Here is a 22520-nt window from a genome sequence, read left to right on the forward strand (position 1 = left end):
GCGCGTCGTGGCGTATGGTAGCCGAGTCTTGTCGCCTGCGGAAACACGCTACTGTGTCACTCGTAGAGAACTTTTGGCGGTTGTTTTTTTCCTACGGCAATTTCGACCGTACCTTTACGGTCGTTCTTTTATTGTGCGTACGGATCATGCGGCCTTGCAATATGCACTTAAAATGGACCAGCCATCGGGACAGTGGGCACGTTGGTTGGACACGCTGCAGGAATTTTCCTTCCAAATTCAACATCGGAAGGGAGTGCGCCATGCGAACGCTGACGCACTTTCCAGATTACCAGGGCGCGCCCCTTGTAAATGTGCGTCGGGGACGCATAGGTTTTCGCCGATTCTGAACCCCCCTCAGCCGCTTTCGTTGGCCGTCGGGAAGTCGGATACTCCGATGGAACCGGGACCGACTGATGGGGTTTTGAATCTGCCGCGGTCTGTCTGGATTCGGGAACAGATGATGGACGAGTCGTTGTTGTCCATGCGGAAGCGGTCTATGAGGGACAATGGGAGTCCGAGTTCGGCTGTGGGGCCGCGAACCGCTCTCCGAGATGGTCTGCTTATGTGGCAAGAAAGGTTCCAGGAAAGCTGGCGTGTGGTGGTACCAACGTCCTTGCGATTTGAGTTGATTAGAACTCTCCATTGTGACACACTATTGCATTTAGGGGTGCAGAAGACCTTGTTGACGTTACAACGTCATTATTTTTGGCACGGCATGGCGACAGATGTCGTAGGGCACGTGCGCGCGTGCCCTGAATGCGACCGGCGTAAGCCGCCTAAACATCCTTACGTGCCGCCTCTCCAGTCGATTCAGGTGTCTCGAGTCAATGAATTGGTGGCACTGGACATATTGGGACCCTTCCCACCATCGGCGAGGGGAAATAAATATTTGCTGGTAGGGGTTGAGTATCTCTCCCGTTGGCCGATGGCCTGGCCGTTGCCCGATCAGTCGGCCGCGGCCATCACCGACGCCTTTTTGTTTGGGTACATTATGGACAAGGGGGCGCCGGAGAGACTCCTCACGGACCAGGGCCGAAATTTCTCTTCTAAATTATTGGCTGAAGTGTGCGCAGGCCTTGGGACTAAGAAGATACGGACATCTCCATACCATCCGCAGACGGATGGTATGGTTGAGCGGCTGAACAGGACATTGTCTGCCATGCTTTGCCATACTGTGAGTGAACAGCAATCGGATTGGGATCTGCACATCCCCGGAGTGCTTTCGGCGTACAGGATGACGCCCCATGCGGCTACAGGGTATTCGCCGTTTTACCTTATGTATGGTCGGGAAAACGTGCCTCCGGTGGATGTGCAATTGGGTACTGGGGTGAAGGGACCTCGTAAACCACTCCCTGAATACATTCAGGACACGGTTCGCCGGGTTACGGAGGCGCGGGAAAACGCCCGCGTGGCTACGGCCAAAGCCCAGGCCCGGAACGAGCGGTATGCTCGGCGGTCTGAGGGGGAGTGCCCCTGGAAGGTGGGAGACCTGGCCTGGCTCCATTGCCCGCAGGTGCGGCCGGGGACCTCTCCTAAATTGCACAAACCTTGGCATGGTCCTGTGCGCCTCATTGAGGTTCCCAATCCACAGTCGGCGCGCGTTCAGTTTGGTTCTCGCCGTTGGTTTGTTCATACGTCGCGGTTGAAACCATATGTTGCTCCCCTACGTGATGCGTCATCTCCCAATGTTGCCTTGCCGGGGTCTGTTGCTGCTGACTCTGACTCTTCCCCGCCTGCGTCCATTGATCTTGCTGGAGCGCCTGTCGTACCTGTTCCAGACAGGCCGACCGTGACACCGCGGGGGAGGAGTGGGCCTGTTCGGAGGGCGCCTGCCAGGGCTGCGGGACCTTCAAGCCCGGCGACCCTTCCGACCCCGCTGCAGGCGCATTCGCGGAATACGACCAAGACTGATTCGTCAGGGACACGAGATGTCGGTGGACTTCCAATCGCAGCAGGGGAATTACCCCCTGTCATTTCTCGTGTTCCATCGCGTCCCCGTTCTACAAGTGGGCCGCCGACCGTCCGGGACGGGCCGGCGACCCGCACTCGTTCCAAATCGCTTACGTTTCGTTGATTGTATGTTGTTATTGTTCTTGTTCTTGCCGTCGTATTTATCGCATGCTTTCGTACGTTCGTCGATGTTACTTGTGTGTTGTTCTTGTTGTTATATTGCATGCTTAGTGTCCTTTAAGGGGAAAGGTCGGTTCACCGCATTACGCTTTGGTGTTGTTCAGCCGAGGTCGGCTGGGTTTTTTCTATGGGGGAGGGTGGTGTAATGCGGGCGAAAGCGACCTTCCGGATGTGACGTCACGAGGAGGCGGAGCCAGGTGACGTGGGTGATAGGTAGGGGGTCCTTAAGCGGGTAAACCGGAAGGAGAAGGCAGTCGGGGTGTGAATGGAAAGGTGTGGGGCCACGCGGGCGTACGAACCGAGGGGGCACCGTGAGAAGCGGGAGCCAACCCTGGGAACAGTAGGGAGCTACTGGGAGGTGTAAAGCTGCAGAAGGGAGATAGGCAGTAAGGGTGTGTGTGAGCAGTAAGGGTGTGTGTGAGGGGCAGCGGGGTGGCTGCCAAGAGTCGCAGGAGCGACGAGAAGGCGAGACAGCACGAGGCTGTCAGAGCTGCAGCAGGAACAGCCAAGGGAGCTGTGTGAGAGTACAGCAGCGGAGCTGCTGTGGGGCTTCAAGAGCGACAAGAACAGCAGCGGGGCTGCTGATGTGGACTGGAGTGACATCGGAACCAGCACAGAGAGAATAAGAGAGACAGCCGTGTGGGAACGCAGTACGGACCGAATAAGGGACACTGAGCCAGAGATCGTGGTCAAGTCTTTTATTACACATGCACACCCACTCACTCACCGACTCACTCAGTCATTTACTCAGTCACTCACCCACTCACCCACTCACTCACTCACTCACCCATCCACCAACCCACTCACTCACCCACACACTCACTCACCCACTCACCCACTCACTCACCCACTCATTCACTCACCGACCCACTCACTCACCCACTCATTCACTCACCGACCCACTCACTCACTCTCCTACTTACTCACTCACCCATCCACTCACTCACTTACCCATCCACTCACTCACTCACCCACCCACTCACTCACCACCCACTCCCTCACTCTCCCACTCACTCACTCACCCACCCACCCACTCACTCACTCACCCACCCACCCACTCACTCACTCACTCAATCACTCACTCTCCCACTCAATCACTCAGCCACCGTCCCAGCCACTCACCCACTCAATCACTCAACCACTCACCCACCCACTCACTCACCCACCCACTCAGCCAATAACCCCACTCACTCACCCACCCACTCAATCACTCACCCACTCACCCACCCACTCACTCACCCACCCACTCAGCCAATAACCCCACTCACTCACCCACTCACTCACCCATCCACTAACCCAACTCACTCAACTACCCACTCACTCATCCATCCACCCACTCACTCACCTATATATCCCCTCACCCACTCACTCACCCACCCACCCACTCACCCATTCACTCACTCACCCACTCACTCACACACCCCACCACCTACCCACTCCCCAACCCCACCCACCCACACACACCACACCACCCACCTACCCACTCACCCCCACACACCACACCACCCACCCACACACCACCCCCCACCACCCACCCCACCACCCACACCACCACCCTACCCACCACACCACCCACTCACCCCACACACCACTCACCCACTCACTCACTCACTCACCTACTCACTCACCCACTCACTCACTCACCTACCCACTCACCCACTCACTCACCCACTCACTCACCTACTCACTCACTCACCCACTCACTCACTCACTCACCCACTCACTCACTCACCTACTCACTCACCCACTCACCCACTCACTCACTCACCCACTCACTCACTCACTCACCCACTCACTCACTCACTCACCTACTCACTCACTCACTCACTCACCCACTCACTCACTCACCTACCCACTCACTCACCCACCCACTCACTCACCCACCCACTCACTCACTCACTCACCTACTCACTCACCCACTCACCCACTCACTCACTCACTCACCCACTCACTCACTCACTCACCCACTCACTCACTCACCTACTCACTAACTCACTCACTCACCCACCCACTCACCCACTCACCCATTCACTCACTCACCCACTCACTCACTCACCCACTCACTCACTCACTCACTCACCCACTCACTCACTCACTCACTCACTCACCCACTCACCCACTCACCCACTCACTCACCTACCCACTCACTCACCCACCCACTCACTCACCCACCCACTCACTCACTCACTCACCTACTCACTCACCCACTCACCCACTCACTCACTCACCCACTCACTCACTCACTCACCTACTCACTAACTCACTCACTCACCCACTCACTCACCCACTCACTCACTCACTCACCCACTCACTCACCCACTCACTCACTCACCCACTCACTCACTCACTCACTCACCCACTCACTCACTCAATCACTCACCCACTCACTCACTCACTCACCCACTCATTCATCCACCCACTCACTCACTCACCCATCCACTCACTCACTCACCCACTCACTCACTCACCCACTCACTCACTCACTCACTCACTCACTCACCCACTCACTCACTCACTCACTCACTCACCCACTCACTCACTCACTCACCCAATCACTCACTCACTCACCCACTCACCCACTCACTCACTCACCTACCCACTCACTCACCCACCCACTCACTCACTCACTCACCCACCCACTCACTCACTCACTCACTCACCTACTCACTCACCCACTCACCCACTCACTCACTCACTCTTCCACTCACTCACTCACCCACTCACTCACTCACTCACCTACTCACTAACTCACTCACCCACTCACTCACTCACTCACCCACTCACTCACTCACCTACTCACTCACTCACTCACCTACTCACTCACCCACTCACTCACTCACTCACTCACCCATCCACTCACTCACTCACCCACTCACTCACTCACTCACCCACTCACCTACTCACTCACCTACCCACTCACTCACTCACTCACCTACTCACTCACTCACTCACCCACTCACTCACTCACTCACCTACTCACTCACTCACCCACTCACTCACTCACTCACCCACTCACTCACTCACCCACTCACTCACCCACTCACTCATCCACCCACTCACTCACTCACTCACTCACCCATCCACTTACTCACTCACTCACTCACCCACTCACTCACTCACTCACCTACTCACTCACTCACTCACCTACCCACTCACTCACCCACTCACTCACTCACTCACTCAACCACTCACTCACTCACTCACCCACTCACTCACTCACCCACTCACTCACTCACTCACCCACTCACTCACTCACCCATCCACTCACTCACCCACTCACTCACTCACTCACCCACTCACTCACTCACTCACTCACCCACTCACTCACTCACTCACCCACTCACTCACTCACTCACTCACCCACTCACTCACTCACTCACCCACTCACCCACTCACTCACTCACCTACCCACTCACCCACCCACTCACTCACTCACTCACCCACTCACTCACTCACCTACTCACTCACCCACTCACCCACTCACTCACTCACCTACCCACTCACCTGCCTGCCCCCCATGCCGCTGCAGATGATCCTGATCCTGAGCAGCCTGCAGCTCGCCATCCTCGCCCATCCACTCACTCACTCACTCACCCACTCACTCACCCACCCACTCACTCACTCACCTACTCACTCTCTCACTCACCCACTCACTCACCAACCCACTCACTCACTCACTCACCCACTCACTCACCCACTCACCCACCCACTCACTCACTCACTGACCCACCCACTCACCTACCCACTCACCTACCCACTCACCTACGCACTCACCTACCCACTCACCTACCCACTCACTTACCCACTCACCTACCCACTCACCGACCCACTCACCTACCCACTCACCGACCCACTCACCTACCCACTCACCTACCCACTCACCTACCCACTCACTCACTCACCTACCCACTCACCTACCCATTCACCTACCCGCTCACTACCCACTCACCTACCCACTCACCTACCCACTCACCTACCCACTCACCTACCCACTCACCTACTCACTCACCTACCCACTCACCTACCCACTCACCTACCCACTCACCTACCCACTCACCCACCCACTCACCCACTCACTCACCTACCCACTCACCCACCCACTCACCCACTCACTCACCTACCCACTCACCTACCCACTCACCTACCCACTCACCCACCCACTCACCTACCCACTCACCTACCCACTCACCTACCTACTCACCTACCCACTCACCTACACACTCACCTACCCACTCACCTACCCACTCACCTACCCACTCACCTACCTACTCACCTACCCACTCACCTACCCACTCACCTACCCACTCACCTACCTACTCACCTACCCACTCACCTACCCACTCACCTACCCACTCACCTACCCACTCACCTGCCTGCCCCCCATGCCGTTGCAGATGATCTTGATCCTGAGCAGCCTGCAGCTCGCCATCCTCGCCCATCCACCCACTCACCCACTCACCCACTCACACACCCACCCACCCACCCACTCACTCACTCACTCACCCACTCACTCACTCACCCACTCACCCACTCACTCACTCACCCACCCACTCACCTACCCACTCACCCACCCACTCACCCACTCACTCACCTACCCACTCACCTACCCACTCACCTACCCACTCACCCACCCACTCACCTACCCACTCACCTACCCACTCACCTACCCACTCACCTACCCACTCACCCACCCACTCACCTACCCACTCACCTACCTACTCACCTACCCACTCACCTACACACTCACCTACCCACTCACCTACCCACTCACCTACCCACTCACCTACCTACTCACCTACCCACTCACCTACCCACTCACCTACCCACTCACCTACCCACTCACCTACCTACTCACCTACCCACTCACCTACCCACTCACCTGCCTGCCCCCCATGCCGTTGCAGATGATCTTGATCCTGAGCAGCCTGCAGCTCGCCATCCTCGCCCATCCACCCACTCACTCACCCACTCACCCACCCACCCACCCACTCACTCACTCACTCACCCACTCACTCACTCACTCACCCACCCACTCACCCACTCACTCACTCACTCACCCACTCACCCACTCACTCACCCACTCACCCACTCACTCACCCACTCACTCACCCACCCACCCACCCACTCACTCACTCACTCACCCACTCACCCACTCACTCACCCACTCACCCACTCACCCACTCACTCACTCACCCACCCACTCACCTACCCACTCACCTACCCACTCACCTACCCACTCACCTACCCACTCACTTACCCACTCACCTACCCACTTACCTACCCACTCACTTACCCACTCACCTACCCACTCACCGACCCACTCACCTACCCACTCACCGACCCACTCACCTACCCACTCACCTACCCACTCACCTACCCACTCACTCACTCACCTACCCACTCACCTACCCATTCACCTACCCGCTCACCTACCCACTCACCTACCCACTCACCTACCCACTCACCTACCCACTCACCTACCCACTCACCTACTCACTCACCTACCCACTCACCTACCCACTCACCTACCCACTCACCCACCCACTCACCCACTCACTCACCTACCCACTCACCCACCCACTCACCCACTCACTCACCTACCCACTCACCTACCCACTCACCTACCCACTCACCCACCCACTCACCTACCCACTCACCTACCCACTCACCTACCTACTCACCTACCCACTCACCTACACACTCACCTACCCACTCACCTACCCACTCACCTACCCACTCACCTACCTACTCACCTACCCACTCACCTACCCACTCACCTACCCACTCACCTACCTACTCACCTACCCACTCACCTACCCACTCACCTACCCACTCACCTACCCACTCACCTACCCACTCACCTACCCACTCACCTGCCTGCCCCCCATGCCGTTGCAGATGATCTTGATCCTGAGCAGCCTGCAGCTCGCCATCCTCGCCCATCCACCCACTCACTCACCCACTCACCCACTCACCCACCCACCCACCCACTCACTCACTCACTCACCCACTCACTCACTCACTCACCCACTCACCCACTCACTCACCCACCCACTCACCTACCCACTCACCCACCCACTCACCCACTCACTCACCTACCCACTCACCTACCCACTCACCTACCCACTCACCCACCCACTCACCTACCCACTCACCTACCCACTCACCTACCTACTCACCTACCCACTCACCTACACACTCACCTACCCACTCACCTACCCACTCACCTACCCACTCACCTACCTACTCACCTACCCACTCACCTACCCACTCACCTACCCACTCACCTACCTACTCACCTACCCACTCACCTACCCACTCACCTACCCACTCACCTACCCACTCACCTACCCACTCACCTACCCACTCACCTGCCTGCCCCCCATGCCGTTGCAGATGATCTTGATCCTGAGCAGCCTGCAGCTCGCCATCCTCGCCCATCCACCCACTCACTCACCCACTCACTCACTCACTCACCCACTCACTCACTCACCCACTCACCCACTCACCCACTCACTCACTCACCCACTCACTCACCCACTCACCCACTCACTCACCCACTCACTCACCCACTCACTCACCCACCCACCCACCCACTCACTCACTCACTCACCCACTCACTCACCCACTCACCCACTCACCCACTCACTCACTCACCCACCAACTCACCTACCCACTCACCTACCCACTCACCTACCCACTCACCTACCCACTCACCTACCCACTCACTTACCCACTCACCCACTCACTCACTCACCCACCCACCCACCCACTCACTCACTCACTCACCCACTCACCCACTCACTCACCCACTCACTCACTCACCCACCCACCCACCCACTCACTCACTCACTCACTCACCCACTCACCCACCCACCCACCCACTCACTCACTCACCTACACACTCACTCACCCACCCACTCACCACTCACCCACCCACCCACTCACTCACTCACTCACCCACTCACTCACCCACCCACCCACCCACTCACTCACCCACCCACTCACTCACCCACTCACTCACCCACTCACTCACCCACTCACTCACTCACTCACCCACCCACCCACTCACCTGCCTGCCCCCCATGCCGTTGCAGATGATCCTGATCCTGAGCAGCCTGCAGCTCGCCATCCTCGCCCATCCACCCACTCACTCACTCACCCACTCACTCACTCACTCACCCACCCACTCACCCACTCACTCACTCACTCACTCACCCACTCACCCACTCACTCACCCACTCACCCACTCACTCACCCACTCACTCACCCACTCACTCACCCACCCACCCACCCACTCACTCACTCACTCACCCACTCACTCACCCACTCACCCACTCACCCACTCACTCACTCACCCACCCACTCACCTACCCACTCACCTACCCACTCACCTACCCACTCACCTACCCACTCACCTACCCACTCACTTACCCACTCACCCACTCACTCACTCACCCACCCACCCACCCACTCACTCACTCACTCACTCACCCACTCACCCACTCACTCACCCACTCACTCACCCACCCACCCACCCACTCACTCACTCACTCACCCACTCACCCACCCACCCACCCACCCACTCACTCACTCACCTACACACTCACTCACCCACCCACTCACCACTCACCCACCCACCCACTCACTCACTCACCCACTCACTCACCCACCCACCCACTCACTCACCCACCCACTCACTCACCCACTCACTCACCCACTCACTCACCCACTCACTCACTCACTCACCCACCCACCCACTCACCTGCCTGCCCCCCATGCCGTTGCAGATGATCCTGATCCTGAGCAGCCTGCAGCTCGCCATCCTCGCCCATCCACCCACTCACTCACTCACCCACTCACTCACTCACTCACCCACCCACTCACCCACTCACTCACTCACTCACCCACTCACCCACTCACTCACCCACTCACCCACTCACTCACCCACTCACTCACCCACTCACTCACTCACTCACCCACCCACCCACTCACTCACTCACTCACTCACCCACTCACTCACCCACTCACCCACTCACCCACTCACTCACTCACCCACCCACTCACCTACCCACTCACCTACCCACTCACCTACCCACTCACCTACCCACTCACCTACCCACTCACCTACCCACTCACTTACCCACTCACCCACTCACTCACTCACCCACCCACCCACCCACTCACTCACTCACTCACCCACTCACCCACTCACTCACCCACTCACTCACCCACCCACCCACCCACCCACCCACTCACTCACTCACTCACCCACTCACCCACCCACCCACCCACCCACCCACCCACTCACTCACTCACCTACACACTCACTCACCCACCACCCACCCACTCACCCCTCACCCACCCACCCACTCACTCACTCACTCACCCACTCACTCACCCACCCACCCACCCACTCACTCACCCACCCACTCACTCACCCACCCACTCACCACTCACCCACCCACCCACTCACTCACTCACCCACTCACTCACCCACCCACCCACTCACTCACTCACTCACCCACCCACTCACTCACCCACTCACTCACCCACTCACTCACCCACTCACTCACTCACTCACCCACCCACCCACTCACCTGCCTGCCCCCCATGCCGTTGCAGATGATCCTGATCCTGAGCAGCCTGCAGCTCGCCATCCTCGCCCATCCACCCACTCACTCACTCACCCACTCACTCACTCACTCACCCACCCACTCACCCACTCACTCACTCACTCACCCACTCACCCACTCACTCACCCACTCACCCACTCACTCACCCACTCACTCACCCACTCACTCACCCACCCACCCACCCACCCACTCACTCACTCACTCACCCACTCACTCACCCACTCACCCACTCACCCACTCACTCACCCACCCACTCACCTACCCACTCACCTACCCACTCACCTACCCACTCACCTACCCACTCACCTACCCACTCACTTACCCACTCACCCACTCACTCACTCACCCACCCACCCACCCACTCACTCACTCACCCACTCACTCACCCACTCACTCACCCACCCACCCACCCACTCACTCACTCACTCACCCACGCACCCACCCACCCACCCACCCACCCACTCACTCACTCACCCACTCACTCACCCACCCACCCACTCACTCACCCACCCACTCACTCACCCACTCACTCACCCACTCACTCACCCACTCACTCACTCACTCACCCACCCACCCACTCACCTGCCTGCCCCCCATGCCGTTGCAGATGATCCTGATCCTGAGCAGCCTGCAGCTCGCCATCCTCGCCCATCCACCCACTCACTCACTCACCCACTCACTCACTCACTCACCCACCCACTCACCCACTCACTCACTCACCCACTCACCCACTCACTCACCCACTCACCCACTCACTCACCCACTCACTCACCCACTCACTCACCCACCCACCCACCCACCCACTCACTCACTCACCCACCCACTCACCCACTCACCCACTCACTCACTCACCCACCCACTCACCTACCCACTCACCTACCCACTCACCTACCCACTCACCTACCCACTCACCTACCCACTCACCTACCCACTCACTTACCCACTCACCCACTCACTCACTCACCCACCCACCCACCCACCCACTCACTCACTCACTCACCCACTCACCCACTCACTCACTCACCCACCCACCCACCCACCCACTCACTCACTCACTCACCCACTCACCCACCCACCCACCCACCCACTCACTCACTCACCTACACACTCACTCACCCACCCACTCACCACTCACCCACCCAACCACTCACTCACTCACCCACTCACTCACCCACCCACCCACTCACTCACCCACCCACTCACTCACCCACCCACTCACCACTCACCCACCCACTCACTCACTCACCCACTCACTCACCCACCCACCCACTCACTCACCCACCCACTCACTCACCCACTCACTCACCCACTCACTCACCCACTCACTCACTCACTCACCCACCCACCCACTCACCTGCCTGCCCCCCATGCCGTTGCAGATGATCCTGATCCTGAGCAGCCTGCAGCTCGCCATCCTCGCCCATCCACCCACTCACTCACTCACCCACTCACTCACTCACTCACCCACCCACTCACCCACTCACTCACTCACTCACCCACTCACCCACTCACTCACCCACTCACCCACTCACTCACCCACTCACTCACCCACTCACTCACCCACCCACCCACCCACTCACTCACTCACTCACCCACTCACTCACCCACTCACCCACTCACCCACTCACTCACTCACTCACCCACCCACTCACCCACTCACTCACCCACTCACTCACTCACCCACCCACCCACCCACCCACCCACCCACCCACCCACTCACTCACTCACTCACCCACTCACCCACCCACCCACCCACTCACTCACTCACCTACACACTCACTCACCCACCCACTCACCACTCACCCACCCACCCACTCACTCACTCACCCACTCACTCACCCACCCACCCACTCACTCACTCACTCACCCACCCACTCACTCACCCACCCACTCACCACTCACCCACCCACCCACTCACTCACTCACCCACTCACTCACCCACCCACCCACTCACTCACTCACCCACCCACTCACTCACCCACTCACTCACCCACTCACTCACCCACTCACTCACTCACTCACTCACTCACCCACCCACCCACTCACCTGCCTGCCCCCCATGCCGTTGCAGATGATCCTGATCCTGAGCAGCCTGCAGCTCGCCATCCTCGCCCATCCACCCACTCACTCACTCACCCACTCACTCACTCACTCACCCACCCACTCACCCACTCACTCACTCACTCACCCACTCACCCACTCACTCACCCACTCACCCACTCACTCACCCACTCACTCACCCACTCACTCACCCACCCACCCACCCACTCACTCACTCACCCACTCACTCACCCACTCACCCACTCACCCACTCACTCACTCACCCACCCACTCACCCACTCACTCACCCACCCACCCACCCACTCACTCACTCACTCACCCACTCACTCACTCACTCACCCACCCACCCACTCACCTGCCTGCCCCCCATGCCGTTGCAGATGATCCTGATCCTGAGCAGCCTGCAGCTCGCCATCCTCGGCATGCTGGGCACCGCGGGCACCGTGGCGTGCGTGCCGCCATTCCCCTCGCGCGCACGTGCAGCCAGTGAGAGACACACACACAGACACACACACAGACACACACACACAGACACACACACACACAGACACACACACACACACAGAGACACACAGACACACACACACAGACACACACACAGACACACACACACAGACACACACACACAGACACACACACACACAGAGACACACAGACACACAGACACAGACACACACACAGACACACACACACAGACACACACACACAGACACACACACACAGACACACACACACAGACACACACACACACAGAGACACACAGACACACAGACACAGACACACACACAGACACACACACACACACAGACACACACACAGACACACACACAGAGACACACAGAGACACACACACACACAGAGACACACAGACACACAGACACAGACACACACACAGACACAGACACACACACAGACACACACACACAGACACACACACAGAGACACACACACAGACACACACAGAGACACACACACAGACACACACAGAGACACACACACAGACACACACACACAGACACACACACACACACACAGACACACACACACAGACACACACACACAGACACACACACACAGACACACACACATACACACACTCAGAGACACACACATGGACACACAGAGACACACAGAGACACTCACAGAGACACTCACACAGACACACACAAACACACACGCACACACACACACAGAGACACAGAGACACACACACGTGGGAGATCTGGACGATGTTTCCAATGAAGCCTCCGCAGTGAGCGTTGGAACATTCCACGTGGCCACCCACAGTGGCTCTTTGTTGTTTCTGGAGGAACCCCAACGATACAGATTTAGTCTCTTGGCTCCGCCAAATGTGGTTCGACCAGGAGATGTCATAGACGCCCGTACCCCCTGGGGCCTCAGGCACAGCCTCAACACCTCATCTGTCAGACAGAGTCTATGGGGAGGTCTTGACCATTGCAGCTGCATGAGCCACAGTCCTAAACCTCGCCCATTTACCCTCGGCATCAGGAGGAGTGGGGGACGATGCCAACCCCAGCCGCAAGCGATGATGACATTCTCGCTTGCAACGCTCATCGGCTAGCTGAGACCAGGCCACTGTGGGTTTGAATGGGGTCCTGGGTGTACACCCACCACCACCGGAGTGGAAGAATGGCAGGCGCACCTTACAGATAACGAGGCGATGGTCAGAGGGCAGATCAGCTCCACGGTAGGTCCTGGTGTCAAGGACATGGGACAGCATCCGCTGGTCCGTCACTATGTAGTCCAGCAGATGTTCTTGCTTGGACCCGACATGCATCCATGATGTTGTGTGGATGCGCCGATGCCGGAACAGCGTGTTGGTAATTACAAGCCCATGGGCTGCACAAAAATCTAGCAGCCTCCTACCGTTGTTATTGAGCTGATCTGGCCCATGCCTTCCAATCACTCCAGACCAGGTGCCAGCATCTTGACCAATTCGGGCATTAACATCACCCAACAAGATAGCCAGCATCTGTGACAGGAGGTCATAGAAGGCATCTGACTCATCGGCCTTGCCATCTTAGGTGGGGGCATAAGTAACCACAAACACCACTCCTCGCCTCTGGTTGATGGGAAGGCGAGCCAAAAGTAGCCTTGGGCTTACAGCTTCCCACACCTCACCACCACGGTCCCACGCCCCCTTCATTCTTTTGTTCAGAAGAAGAGCCACTCCCTGTTGTTTGGCAGTCTCCTGCCCCGAGTAGAGGACTGTCCACCCCTCATGGTGGCAGGAGCCAGAGCCGGTCCACCGGGCCTCCTGAATACCGCTGAGATCCAGGCGGTACCGGTCCAGCTCCCGACAGATGAGTGGCAGCCTCTCCTCCGCAGTGAGCATTCGAACATTCCACGTGGCCACACGTAGTGGCTTTTTTGTTGTTTCTGGAGGAGCCCCGAGGGTAAAGATTCAATCTCCTGGCTCCGCCAGATGGGGTTTGGCCAGGAGACGTCATAGACACCTTTCCCCCCGGGGCCTGTGGCACAAGCTTAGTTTGATATTTTCTTCATAGCTTATTCACTATTTATTTGAAGGTGGAATGGTTAGCAGCCCCTCACATCCATCCAGAGCCCGCCATGAGGGGAATGGACAATCGAAATTGGCCCTCACCCCTTGGCACTGCTCACCACAGGGTTGTTTTCCCGTTCAGAGACACACACAGAGACACACACAGAGACACAGAAACACACACAGTGACACACACAGAAACACAGAGACACACACAGAGACACAGAAACACACACAGAAACACAGAGACACACACAGTGACACACACAGAAACACAGAGACACACACAGAGACACAGAGACACACAGAGACACACACAGAGACACTCACAGAGACACAGAGACACACACAGAGACGACACACACAGAGACACTCACAGAGACACACACAGAGACACACACAGAGACACACACAGAGACAAAGAGACACACACAGAGACACACACAGAGACACACACAGAGACACAGAGACACACACAGAGACACACAGAGACACACACAGAGACACACACAGAGACACAAAGACACACACAGAGACACAGAGACACACACAAAGACACACACAGAGACACACACAGAGACACACACAAAGACACACACAGAGACACACACAGAGACACACACAAAGACACACAGAGACACACACAGAGACTCACACAAAGACACACCCACCCACCCACGCACCCTCTGACCCACTAACTTCCACACCCACTCACTCACTCACCCACCCACCCACTTACTCACTCACTCACCCACTCACTCACTCACCCATCCACTCACCCACCCACTTACTCACTCACCCACTCACCCACCCACTCACCCACCCACCCACTCACTCACCCACTCACCCACCCACTCACCCACCCACCCACCCACCCACTCACTCACTCACCCACCCACCCACCCACTCACTCTCCCACCCACTCACCCACCCACTCACCCACCCACTCACTCACCCACTCACCCACCCACTCACTCACCCACTCACCCACCCACTCACTCACTCACCCACTCACCCACTCACCCACCCACTCTCCCACCCACTCACCCACCCACCCACTCATTCTCCCACCCACTCACTCACCCACTCACCCACCCACTCACTCACCCACTCTCCCACCCACACATTCTCCTACCCACTCACTCACTCACCCACCCACCCACTCACCCACCCACCCACTCTCCCACCCACTCTCCCACCCACTCACTCACTCACCCACCCACCCACTCACCCACTCTCCCACCCACTCTCCCACCCACTCACTTTCCCACCCACTCACCCACCCACCCACCTAATCACTCACCCACCCACTCACTCACCTACTCACCCACCCACTCACTCACCCACTCTCCCACCCACTCACTCTCCTACCCACTCACTCACTCATCCACTCACCCACCCACTCACTCACCCACCCACCCACTCTCCCACCCACTCTCCCACCCACTCACTCACCCACCCACCCACTCACCCACTCTCCCACCCACTCACTTTCCCACCCACTCACCCACTCACTCACCCACCCACCTAATCACTCACCCACCTACTCACTCACCTACTCACCCACCCACTCACCCACCCACCCACTCACCCACCCACTCACCCACCCACTCACTCACCCACTCACCCACCATCCCCCACCACCCCCTTGAGTTCATACCCCGTGAGAAGAACTCTCAAATAATTTCATCAAAATGTTGTTTCTTTTTAACTGCGATGCAAACCTCCGACCCACCCATCATTTGTCCTGCACGGTCACCACGCCCCTGTAGGCATGAACCAGCAGCTGCTCGTCGTGGAGATGTTCCTGGTGGCGCTCGTGTCGCGGGGGGTCTACAGGAGACGCTACGACGCGGTCGCGGTTACGGTGGAGGCGTCGAAACTGGGAGGAGGAGAAGATGGAGGAGCGGAGAACGGAACCAAGGGCGATGTCATCGTTCGCACGTGACATCATCAGCAGCAGCATCATCAGCAGCAGCAGCATCATCATCATCAGCAGCAGCAGCAGCATCATCAGCATCATCATCATCATCAGCAGCATCATCATCAGCAGCAGCAGCATCATCAGGAGCAGCATCATCATCATCAGCAGCAGCAGCAGCAGCATCATCAGCATCATCATCATCATCAGCAGCATCATCATCAGCAGCAGCAGCATCATCATCATCATCAGCAGCAGCAGCATCATCAGCATCATCATCATCAGCAGCAGCAGCATCATCAGCAGCAGCAGCATCATCATCATCATCAGCAGCAGCAGCATCATCAGCATCATCATCATCATCAGCAGCATCATCATCAGCAGCAGCATCATCAGCAGCAGCAGCATCATCAGCAGCAGCAGCATCATCAGCAGCAGCATCATCATCATCATCAGCAGCAGCATCATCAGCATCATCATCAGCATCATCATCATCAGCAGCAGCATCATCAGCAGCAGCATCATCAGCAGCAGCAGCATCATCAGCAGCAGCATCATCAGCAGCAGCAGCAGCAGCATCATCATCATCAGCAGCAGCATCATCAGCAGCAGCAGCATCATCATCATCAGCAGCAGCATCATCAGCATCATCATCAGCATCATCAGCATCATCATCATCAGCAGCATCATCAGCAGCATCATCATCAGCAGCAGCATCATCAGCAGCAGCAGCAGCAGCAGCATCAGCAGCAGCATCATCAGCAGCAGCAGCATCATCAGCAGCATCATCATCAGCAACATCATCAGCATCATCATCAGCAACATCATCATCAGCACCATCATCAGCAGTATCAGCAGCATCATCAACATCAGCAGCATCATGATGATCAGCATCATCATCAGCAGCATCATCAGCAGCAACATCATCATCAGCAACATCATCAGCAGCAGCATCATCATCAGCAACATCAACATCATCAGCAGCATCAGCATCATAATCATCAGCAGCATCAGCATCACCCCCCTCACTCACCTCCTCACACAGTCACTCTCTCATCCAAGCACTCACCTCGTTACTCACCCACCTCGTCACTCACCCACCTAGTCACCCACCTAGTCACCCACTCACCTAGTCACCCACCTAGTCACCCACCCACCTAGTCACCCACCCACCTAGTCTCTCACCCACCTAGTCACCCACCCACCTAGTCACCCACCCACCTAGTCACCCACCTAGTCACCCACCCACCTAGTCACCCACCTAGTCACCCACCCACCTAGTCACTCACCCACCTAGTCACCCACCTAGTCACCCACCCACCTAGTCTCTCACCCACCTAGTCACCGACCCACCTAGTCACCCACCCACCTAGTCTCTCACCCACCTAGTCACCCACCCACCTAGTCACCCACCCACCTAGTCACCCACCTAGTCACCCACCCACCTAGTCACCCACCCACCTAGTCACCCACCTAGTCACCCACCCACCTAGTCACCCACCCACCTAGTCACCCACCTAGTCACCCACCCACCTAGTCACCCACCCACCTAGTCACCCACCTAGTCACCCACCTAGTCACCCACCCACCTAGTCACCCACCTAGTCACCCACCTAGTAACCCACCCACCTAGTCACCCACCCACCTAGTCACCCACCCACCTAGTCACCCACCTAGTCACCCACCCACCTAGTCACCGACCCACCTAGTCACCCACGTAGTCACCCACCCACCTAGTCACCCACCCACCTAGTCATCCACTTACCTAGTCACCCACTTAGTCACCCACCCACCTAGTCACCCACCCACCTAGTCACCCACCCACCTAGTCACCCACCTAGTCACCCACCTAGTCACTCACCCACCTAGTCACCCACATAGTCACCCACCCACCTAGTCACTCACCCACCTAGTCACCCACCCACCTAGTCACCCACTCACCTAGTCACCCACCTCGTCACTCACCCACCTAGTCACCCACCCACCTAGTCACTCACCCACCTAGTCACCCACCCACCTAGTCACTCACCCACCTAGTCACTCACCCACCTAGTCACCCACCCACCTAGTCACCCACCCACCTAGTCACCCACCCACCTAGTCACCCACCTAGTCACTCACCCACCTAGTCACCCACCCACCTAGTCACTCACCCACCTAGTCACCCACCTAGTCACCCACCCACCTAGTCACCCACCCACCTAGTCACTCACCTAGTCACCCACCCACCTAGTCACCCACCCACCTAGTCACCCACCCACCTAGTCACCCACCTAGTCACTCACCCACCTAGTCACTCACCCACCTAGTCACCCACCTAGTCACCCACCCACCTAGTCACCCACCCACCTAGTCACTCACCTAGTCACCCACCCACCTAGTCACCCACCCACCTAGTCAATCACCCACCTAGTCACCCACCTAGTCACTCACCCACCTAGTCACTCACCCACCTAGTCACCCACCCACCTAGTCACTCACCCACCTAGTCACCCACCCACCTAGTCACTCACCCACCTAGTCACCCACTCACCTAGTCACCCACCTAGTCACCCACCCACCTAGTCACCCACCCACCTAGTCTCTCACCCACCTAGTCACCCACCCACCTAGTCACCCACCCACCTAGTCACCCACCTAGTCACCCACCCACCTAGTCACCCACCTAGTCACCCACCCACCTAGTCACTCACCCACCTAGTCACCCACCTAGTCACCCACCCACCTAGTCTCTCACCCACCTAGTCACCGACCCACCTAGTCACCCACCCACCTAGTCTCTCACCCACCTAGTCACCCACCCACCTAGTCACCCACCCACCTAGTCACCCACCTAGTCACCCACCCACCTAGTCACCCACCCACCTAGTCACCCACCTAGTCACCCACCCACCTAGTCACCCACCCACCTAGTCACCCACCTAGTCACCCACCCACCTAGTCACCCACCCACCTAGTCACCCACCTAGTCACCCACCTAGTCACCCACCCACCTAGTCACCCACCTAGTCACCCACCTAGTAACCCACCCACCTAGTCACCCACCCACCTAGTCACCCACCCACCTAGTCACCCACCTAGTCACCCACCCACCTAGTCACCGACCCACCTAGTCACCCACGTAGTCACCCACCCACCTAGTCACCCACCCACCTAGTCATCCACTTACCTAGTCACCCACTTAGTCACCCACCCACCTAGTCACCCACCCACCTAGTCACCCACCCACCTAGTCACCCACCTAGTCACCCACCTAGTCACTCACCCACCTAGTCACCCACATAGTCACCCACCCACCTAGTCACTCACCCACCTAGTCACCCACCCACCTAGTCACCCACTCACCTAGTCACCCACCTCGTCACTCACCCACCTAGTCACCCACCCACCTAGTCACTCACCCACCTAGTCACCCACCCACCTAGTCACTCACCCACCTAGTCACTCACCCACCTAGTCACCCACCCACCTAGTCACCCACCCACCTAGTCACCCACCCACCTAGTCACCCACCTAGTCACTCACCCACCTAGTCACCCACCCACCTAGTCACTCACCCACCTAGTCACCCACCTAGTCACCCACCCACCTAGTCACCCACCCACCTAGTCACTCACCTAGTCACCCACCCACCTAGTCACCCACCCACCTAGTCACCCACCCACCTAGTCACCCACCTAGTCACTCACCCACCTAGTCACTCACCCACCTAGTCACCCACCTAGTCACCCACCCACCTAGTCACCCACCCACCTAGTCACTCACCTAGTCACCCACCCACCTAGTCACCCACCCACCTAGTCAATCACCCACCTAGTCACCCACCTAGTCACTCACCCACCTAGTCACTCACCCACCTAGTCACCCACCCACCTAGTCACTCACCCACCTAGTCACCCACCTAGTCACCCACCCAGTCACCCACCCACCTAGTCACTCACCTAGTCACCCACCCACCTAGTCACTCACCCACCTAGTCACCCACCTAGTCACCCACCTAGTCACCCACCCACCTAGTCACCCACCCACCTAGTCACTCACCCACCTATTCACCCACCCACCTAGTCACTCACCCACCTAGTCACTCACCCACCTAGTCACCCACCTAGTCACCCACCTAGTCACTCACCTAGTCACCCACCCACCTAGTCACCCACCCACCTAGTCACCCACCCACCTAGTCACCCACCTAGTCACTCACCCACCTAGTCACTCACCCACCTAGTCACCCACCTAGTCACCCACCCACCTAGTCACCCACCCACCTAGTCACTCACCTAGTCACCCACCCACCTAGTCACCCACCCACCTAGTCAATCACCCACCTAGTCACCCACCTAGTCACTCACCCACCTAGTCACTCACCCACCTAGTCACCCACCCACCTAGTCACTCACCCACCTAGTCACCCACCTAGTCACCCACCCAGTCACCCACCCACCTAGTCACTCACCTAGTCACCCACCCACCTAGTCACTCACCCACCTAGTCACCCACCTAGTCACCCACCTAGTCACCCACCCACCTAGTCACCCACCCACCTAGTCACTCACCCACCTATTCACCCACCCACCTAGTCACTCACCCACCTAGTCACTCACCCACCTAGTCACCCACCTAGTCACCCACCTAGTCACCCACCTAGTCACCCACCTAGTCACCCGCCCACCCAGTCACCCACCCACCTAGTCACCCACCCACCTAGTCACTCACCTAGTCACCCACCCACTTAGTCACTCACCCACCTAGTCACCTACCCACCTAGTCACCCACCCACCTACTCGCCCACCCACCTAGTCACCCACCCACCTAGTCACCCACCCACCTAGTCACCCACCCACCTAGTCACTCACGCACCTAGTCACTCACCCACCTAGTCACCCACCCACCTAGTCACTCACCCACCTAGTCACCCACCCACCTAGTCACCCACCCACCTAGTCTCTCACCCACCTAGTCACCCACCCACCTAGTCACCCACCCACCTAGTCACCCACCTAGTCACCCACCCACCTAGTCACCCACCTAGTCACCCACCCACCTAGTCACTCACCCACCTAGTCACCCACCTAGTCACGCACCCACCCACCTAGTCACTCACCCACCCACCTAGTCACTCACCCACCCACTCACCCACCCACTCACCCACCCACTCACCCACCTACTCACCCACCTACTCACCCACCTAGTCACCCGCCTAGTCACCCACCCAGTCACCCACCAACTTCGTCCTCTCATCATCATCGCC

General features: G+C 57.7%; 1 protein-coding gene and 1 long non-coding RNA gene across 2 annotated transcripts in view; one reads left to right on the forward strand and one right to left on the reverse strand.

Moving 5' to 3' along the window:
• LOC144952166 (organic solute transporter subunit alpha-like) overlaps window positions 1-17482 on the forward strand; it is a 41069-nt gene extending 23587 nt beyond the window's left edge. The window contains exons 4-5 of the mRNA XM_078882569.1: window positions 13208-13313; window positions 17124-17482. Coding sequence (XP_078738695.1) covers window positions 13208-13313; window positions 17124-17299 — 282 coding nt within the window. The 3' untranslated portion in view covers window positions 17300-17482. The remainder of the gene's footprint in view (window positions 1-13207; window positions 13314-17123) is intronic.
• A 3624-nt stretch (window positions 17483-21106) lies between these two features.
• LOC144952251 (uncharacterized) lies at window positions 21107-21427 on the reverse strand. Its single transcript, XR_013640602.1, has 3 exons — window positions 21390-21427; window positions 21270-21301; window positions 21107-21129 (listed from the first exon to the last, which is right to left on the reverse strand). It is a non-coding gene; the product is annotated as an uncharacterized LOC144952251 (long non-coding RNA).
• Window positions 21428-22520: the final 1093 nt, after the last annotated feature.

The sequence above is a fragment of the Lampetra fluviatilis genome, chromosome 66 (assembly GCF_964198595.1).
Source record: "Lampetra fluviatilis chromosome 66, kcLamFluv1.1, whole genome shotgun sequence".
Lineage (NCBI taxonomy): Eukaryota > Metazoa > Chordata > Hyperoartia > Petromyzontiformes > Petromyzontidae > Lampetra > Lampetra fluviatilis.